The sequence below is a fragment of the Chrysemys picta genome, chromosome 8 (assembly GCF_011386835.1).
Source record: "Chrysemys picta bellii isolate R12L10 chromosome 8, ASM1138683v2, whole genome shotgun sequence".
NCBI classification, from domain to species: Eukaryota; Metazoa; Chordata; order Testudines; family Emydidae; genus Chrysemys; species Chrysemys picta.
Genome location: NC_088798.1, coordinates 108,084,797 through 108,092,430, shown reverse-complemented (window position 1 = coordinate 108,092,430; position 7,634 = coordinate 108,084,797). Strand labels below are relative to the sequence as shown.

The 7,634-nt window shown below is 56.2% G+C and overlaps 1 protein-coding gene across 2 annotated transcripts in view; it reads left to right on the top strand.

Moving 5' to 3' along the window:
- Positions 1-68: 68 nt before the first annotated feature.
- Positions 69-7,634, top strand: part of CLINT1 (clathrin interactor 1) — a 79,594-nt gene continuing 72,028 nt past the window's right edge. Inside the window, exon 1 of one of the 2 annotated variants that reach the window (XM_065555155.1) lies at positions 69-342. In XM_065555155.1, the coding sequence (XP_065411227.1) occupies positions 302-342 (41 nt within the window). In that variant the 5' untranslated portion in view covers positions 69-301. The remainder of the gene's footprint in view (positions 343-7,634) is intronic. The other variant, XM_065555154.1, reaches the window with a different exon arrangement.

Here is a 7,634-nt window from a genome sequence, read left to right as displayed (position 1 = left end):
CATACCTCCCCCAGCATGCTTTGCGAGGGCTAAGGCCGAGAGCGGCGGTCTCCGCGCCCTGCCTGGGAGTGGACTATAGGTCCCAGCAGGCCTTGCGGGCCTGTGGCGTCGGCTTCCGGAGGCTGGGCCGCGCCGCGTCCGTAGGTGCCGTTGAGCTGCGGGGTGAGGAGGCGGCGAGCCGAGGCGGGTCTGGCCTGGCGGTGCCTCGGCGGCGGGGGCCCGGGGAGCGGCGAGCGGGGCTCCGGGCGGCGGAGGAGAAGGAGGGGACCTAGGCCGGGGAGCGCTCTGCGCCACCGCCGCCATGCTCAATATGTGGAAAGTCCGGGAGCTGGTGGACAAGGCGTGAGTATTATGGGGTGTCGGGGTCCGGGCCTGCGGCCGCGCGCTCACCCCCCACTAGGCCCTTCCTGCCCTCCAACATGGCCGCTGCCCCGCCCCCTGTTGAGCTGGCGGGCGCCCCGCCTCCCCCCCGCCAAGCTGTCTCCTCGTGCTGCCCTCACGCCCCCTTCAGCTGACTCCCCCGTTATGGCTTCTGACCCCATACCTCGTGACTCCCTCTTCTACCTCACTATCCCCGTATGTCCCGTCTTAGCTGCTCCCCCCACCGCTATATCCCGTCATGGCTGGTGCCCCTTCACAGCCTCATCTGCTGCCCCCCCCCCCCATCCATCCCGTCATGGCTACTGCCCCCTCACAGCCTCATCTGCCCCCCCCACCCCATCCCGTCATGGCTGCTGCCCCCTCACAGCCTCATCTGCCCCCCCCCACCCCATCCCGTCATGGCTGCTGCCCCCTCACAGCCTCATCTGCCCCCCCCACCACATCCCGTCATGGCTGGTTCCCCTTCACAGCCTCATCTGCTGCCCCCCCCATCCATCCCGTCATGGCTACTGCCCCCTCACAGCCTCATCTGCCCCCCTCCCATCCATCCCGTCGTGGCTGCTGCCCCCTCACAGCCTCATCTACCCCCACCCCCACCCTATCCCGTCGTGGCTGCTGCCCCCTCACAGCCTCATCTGCCCCCACCCCCACCCTATCCCGTCGTGGCTGCTGCCCCCTCACAGCCTCATCTGCCCCCACCCCCACCCTATCCCGTCGTGGCTGCTGCCCCCTCACAGCCTCATCTGCCCCCACCCCCACCCTATCCCGTCGTGGCTGCTGCCCCCTCACAGCCTCATCTGCCCCCACCCCCACCCTATCCTGTCGTGGCTGCTGCCCCCTCATAGCCTCATCTGCCCCCCCCCCATCCATCCCGTCGTGGCTGCTGCCCCCTCACAGCCTCATCTGCTGCCCCTCCCACCCCATCCCGTCTTAGCTGCTCCCCCCACCGCTATATCCCGTCATGGCTGCTGCCCCCTCACAGCCTCATCTGCTGCCCCCCCCCATCCATCCCGTCATGGCTGGTTCCCCTTCACAGCCTCATCTGCTGCCCCCCCCATCCATCCCGTCATGGCTGCTGCCCCCTCACAGCCTCATCTGCCCCCCCCACCACATCCCGTCATGGCTGCTGCCCCCTCACAGCCTCATCTGCCCCCCCATCCATCCCGTCGTGGCTGCTGCCCCCTCACAGCCTCATCTGCTGCCCCCCCCATCCATCCCGTCATGGCTACTGCCCCCTCACAGCCTCATCTGCCCCCCCCCCCACCCCATCCCGTCATGGCTGCTGCCCCCTCACAGCCTCATCTGCCCCCACCCCCACCCTATCCCGTCGTGGCTGCTGCCCCCTCACAGCCTCATCTGCCCCCACCCCCACCCTATCCCGTCGTGGCTGCTGCCCCCTCACAGCCTCATCTGCCCCCACCCTATCCCGTCGTGGCTGCTGCCCCCTCACAGCCTCATCTGCCCCCACCCCCACCCATCCCGTCGTGGCTGCTGCCCCCTCACAGCCTCATCTGCCCCCACCCCCACCCATCCCGTCGTGGCTGCTGCCCCCTCACAGCCTCATCTGCTTTCCCCCCCCCCCCAATCCATCCCGTCATGGCTGGTGCCCCCTCACAGCCTCATCTGCCCCCCCCATCCATCCCGTCATGGCTGCTGCCCCCTCACAGCCTCATCTGCCCCCCCCACCACATCCCGTCATGGCTGCTGCCCCCTCACAGCCTCATCTGCTGCCCCCCCCATCCATCCCGTCATGGCTACTGCCCCCTCACAGCCTCATCTGCCCCCCCCCCCACCCCATCCCGTCATGGCTGCTGCCCCCTCACAGCCTCATCTGCCCCCACCCCCACCCTATCCCGTCGTGGCTGCTGCCCCCTCACAGCCTCATCTGCCCCCACCCCCACCCTATCCCGTCGTGGCTGCTGCCCCCTCACAGCCTCATCTGCCCCCACCCTATCCCGTCGTGGCTGCTGCCCCCTCACAGCCTCATCTGCCCCCACCCCCACCCATCCCGTCGTGGCTGCTGCCCCCTCACAGCCTCATCTGCCCCCACCCCCACCCATCCCGTCGTGGCTGCTGCCCCCTCACAGCCTCATCTGCTTTCCCCCCCCCCCCCCAATCCATCCCGTCATGGCTGGTGCCCCCTCACAGCCTCATCTGCCCCCCCCATCCATCCCGTCATGGCTGCTGCCCCCTCACAGCCTCATCTGCCCCCCACCCCCACCCTATCCCGTCGTGGCTGCTGCCCCCTCACAGCCTCATCTGCCCCCACCCCCACCCATCCCGTCGTGGCTGCTGCCCCCTCACAGCCTCATCTGCCCCCACCCCCACCCATCCCGTCGTGGCTGCTGCCCCCCTCACAGCCTCATCTGCTTTCCCCCCCCCCCAATCCATCCCGTCATGGCTGGTGCCCCCTCACAGCCTCATCTGCCCCCCCCATCCATCCCGTCATGGCTGGTGCCCCCTCACAGCCTCATCTGCCCCCCCCATCCATCCCGTCATGGCTGCTGCCCCCTCACAGCCTCATCTGCCCCCCACCCCCACCCTATCCCGTCGTGGCTGCTGCCCCCTCACAGCCTCATCTGCCCACCCCCACCCCATCCCATCGTGGTTGCTGCCCCCTCACAGCCTCATCTGCCCCCCCATCCATCCCGTCGTGGCTGCTGCCCCCTCACAGCCTCATCTGCCCCCCCATCCATCCCGTCGTGGCTGCTGCCCCCTCACAGCCTCATCTGCCCCCCCATCCATCCCGTCGTGGCTGCTGCCCCCTCACAGCCTCATCTGCCCCCCCATCCATCCCATCGTGGCTGGTGCCTCCTCACAGCCTCATCTGCCCCCCCCCCCATCCATCCCATCGTGGCTGCTGCCCCCTCACAGCCTCATCTGCCCCCACCCCCACCCATCCCGTCGTGGCTGCTGCCCCCTCACAGCCTCATCTGCTTTCCCCCCCCCCCCCAATCCATCCCGTCATGGCTGGTGCCCCCTCACAGCCTCATCTGCCCCCCCCATCCATCCCGTCATGGCTGCTGCCCCCTCACAGCCTCATCTGCCCCCCCCATCCATCCCGTCATGGCTGCTGCCCCCTCACAGCCTCATCTGCCCCCCACCCCCACCCTATCCCGTCGTGGTTGCTGCCCCCTCACAGCCTCATCTGCCCCCCCCATCCATCCCGTCATGGCTGCTGCCCCCTCACAGCCTCATCTGCCCCCCCCATCCATCCCGTCATGGCTGCTGCCCCCTCACAGCCTCATCTGCCCCCCACCCCCACCCTATCCCGTCGTGGTTGCTGCCCCCTCACAGCCTCATCTGCCCCCCCATCCATCCCGTCGTGGTTGCTGCCCCCTCACAGCCTCATCTGCCCCCCCATCCATCCCGTCGTGGCTGCTGCCCCCTCACAGCCTCATCTGCCCCCCCATCCATCCCGTCGTGGCTGCTGCCCCCTCACAGCCTCATCTGCCCCCCCATCCATCCCGTCGTGGCTGCTGCCCCCTCACAGCCTCATCTGCCCCCCCCCCCATCCATCCCGTCGTGGCTGCTGCCCCCTCACAGCCTCATCTGCCCCCCCCCCCCATCCATCCCATCGTGGCTGGTGCCTCCTCACAGCCTCATCTGCCCCCCCCCCCCCCATCCATCCCATCGTGGCTGGTGCCTCCTCACAGCCTCATCTGCCCCCCCCCCCCCCCATCCATCCCATCGTGGCTGGTGCCTCCTCACAGCCTCATCTGCCCCCCCCCCCCCCATCCATCCCATCGTGGCTGGTGCCTCCTCACAGCCTCATCTGCCCCCCCCCCCCCATCCATCCCATCGTGGCTGGTGCCTCCTCACAGCCTCATCTGCCCCCCCCCACCCATCCATCCCATCGTGGGCTGGTGCCTCCTCACAGCCTCATCTGCCCCCCCTCCCATCCATCCCATCATGGCTGGTGTCCCTCACAGCCTCATCTGCCCCCCCCCCCATCCATCCCATCATGGCTGCTGCCACCTCACAGCCTCATCTGCCGCCCCCCCATCCATCCATCCCGTCATGGCTGCTGCCCCCCTCACAGCCTCATCTGCCCCCGCCCCCCCCAATCCATCCCTTCATGGCTGCTACCCCTCTCACAGCCTCATCCGCCCCCTCCATCCATCCCGTCATGGCCACCCCTAACTTCAAAATGAAGCTGGTTTAAGTTAGATCGACATACAGCCACCACAGTAGTTAAATTAGTTTTCATGTCCACACTATGCTCCTTGTGTCGTGTCCTCACAAGGAGCGCTTGCAGTGATTTAACTGTCAGTATGGGCATTGTGGGATGGCTTCTGAAAGGTAGCAACAGTCAGTGTAAGCAATGCAGTGTCCACACTGATGCTGTGTCGACCTGATTACATTGACCGAAGTGCTACGTCTCTTCTGGAGGTGGAATTATTAAGTCAATGTAGTGGGTGAGTTACGTTGGTGTAGATACTTACAGAATTAGGTTGACGTAAGCTGCCTTAGGGCAACCTAACCTGTAGACTCAGCTATTTGCATAGTTACACGCTGCACATGAGAAATTCTGTCACTGGCATGGCTGCCTGGTTACTATCAACATGACCATCACCTTTGTCTCATTTTGAAGAATGTAGCTCGACATGAGTTATCACTTAGTGTGTTTCTCTGCCATTCCTTATTTGTTGTGGTGGAGAAAAGACTGAGAATTTCACCCAAAATGTGTCTGCATCAGAGAATGCAGTTTTTATTTAATGGTAAACTTGTTGCAACTTTGCATGAGCGATCAGCTTCAGTACAGGAGTAACTGGATGAAATTCTATAGCCTGTGCTATACAGGAGGTTAGACTACATCGGGGTCGGCAACCTTTCAGAAGAGGTGTGCTGAGTCTTCATTTATTCACTGTAATTTAAGGTTTTGCATGCCAGTAATACATTTTAACATTTTTAGAAGGTCTCTTTCTATAAGTCTATAATATAGAACTAAACTATTGTTGTATGTAAAGTAAATACGGTTTTTAAAATGTTTAAGAAGCTTCATTTAAAATTACATTAAAATGCAGAGAGAAACCCCACCCCCCACCCCTCCGGACCGGTGGCCAGGACCCAGGCAGTGTGAGTGCCACTGAAAATCAGCTTGCGTGCCGTAGGTTGCCTATCCCTGGACTACATGATCTAATAGTCACTTCTGATCTTAAAAGTTAAGAATCTGCTTTCAAAACATGAGACTCTATTTGATTTAATCTTCAGTTACTCTAGTTTGTCGGAAGTTTTTAACCATCCTGCTTTAGAACAGTCAGCTGAAGAGCCGGCTTCTTATTAACACTGGTTAAGTATTCATTTTGCTTCCTGGTGCACCCTAACTCAGTACACAACTGAGACTTTTCTAGGACAGGAAACAAAGTTGATATTTTAAGAATGCAGGGTGTAAGACTTTTTCTGAGGAAGTTGTTTACCTCTTCTCTGCTGAGTCTCCTTTTTATGACAGAAATTGTCTCTTGTCAAAGGCGGACACTAGTTTTAATAGATAGAAAAAGTGGTATGTCTGGTTTTGTCAGCCTTCAGTTTCTAGTGTTCCTGTGCCAATCTTGAATTCCAGGTTTTAAAAGGACATTGTCAGGGAGTTCAGACACAGATTAGTTTTTGTTTGCATAGGTTTTGTTATAAACAAAGATACATAACACACTTTACTATACATTAATATAGACTTTCTTTACATTTAAAAACTGAAAGTTTCATTTAATTTTCAGTATTTCTTTTAAACTCTAACAATGCAACATTGTGCCAAATGAATCTCGGAAAGTGAAACTTTTTCAACCTTAGTGAAATGCAGAAATAGTTCAAAAGGTGAAAAATAAATTATTTTAAAATACTTTTTGGTTTTAGTGATCTAATATTACCCATGTGAGGAAGCTTTTCTGTTGCAAATTACTTTTAACTTGAAAGCATTATTGTTGCAGTAGCACCCGAAAGCCTCAGCCATGATCAGGGTTCCATTGTGCTAGGTGCTGTACAGGCCTAGAATAAGCCCTTTTCATAAATGTCTTGTAGTGTTTTACATCCATAGATCTTCAAGTACTTTACAAAGCAGGATAAGTATCATTATCCTCCTTTAGATGGGGAAGGAAGCTGAGATATTTAATGAAAGAGCTGGGACTAGAACTCAGTCTCCTTATTCATGTCTAGTGCCATATCCACTGGCTTCGACAATTATAGTGGCTTCTCCACTCTGTTTAATTATTAAAAATCAGGCATTCAAAAAATCCTCTCTTTCTACAGTGTTGAATTTTAACAAGAGTAACACTTTCTTCCTTTGAAGAGGGAGAATGGGATTTAAATAAGGAAGTGGCTTGAAATTTGTGCAAGTAACTTGAAAACACAATTCTGAAAACTTTCATTTGAAGGCTTTTGCTTATTTTATCTCCTAGACTTTGGTTCTACGTAAAGCTGATTTTGGCCTACTTATTATTGTAACTTGCTGATCAGTTATAAATTCATACAAAAGGTTTATGTTGGAAATATCTTGATAACGAAAGAAGGCTTCCGTTCAATCATTTATTTCTATTCTTTGGGTTGTGATCCACACCACGATGACCTGTGTCCTTCACTTTGGCTTTTGCTGGCTTAGAGCTCTGTTTGATCAGTCATATCAGATGTCAAATTGGAGAACCACTTCTAGACTTTCTAGGCTCTCATTCTCTAAAAAAGACATTGTGGAGTTAGTAATCATTTGTTTTTAAGTTACTACTATTACTACTTATTTTTTTTTTATTTTGTTATTAACATCTGAGTGTGCTAGATGAATTCCAGAAGAGGTATAAAACACATTCTCTGCCCCATAGAGTTTATAATCTGAAAATAGACTGGGCATGACAAGAGATGACAGAATAGTTCTTTAGATTATGAAAAGGGTAAATAAAGATCCAAGTTTATAATTAACATTTTTAAGGTGTTTACTTTATATGCTTCCCTCAGTTTAGATGTAAAACTAGACAATGTAGTTTCTTTTTTGATTTACCTGCACTAGCATCACTTTGCAGTAGTACCTAGATGTCCAAAACGGGGTCAACTTCCCATTATGCGAGGCACTGTTCATACATATAACAAAATCTTGGTCCTGTCCTCAAAGAGTTTCCATTTCAAGGCATTGATCCTGCAGTTTGTTAATGTGGGTAGACCCTTGTGCCCACACAGAACCCCATTCACTTGGCTCCATGTTGGTGCGGGGACCCATGCATAACAAATTGCAGGTTGGGACCCAGGCGGTGGTGGTTGCAAACCAAACACTA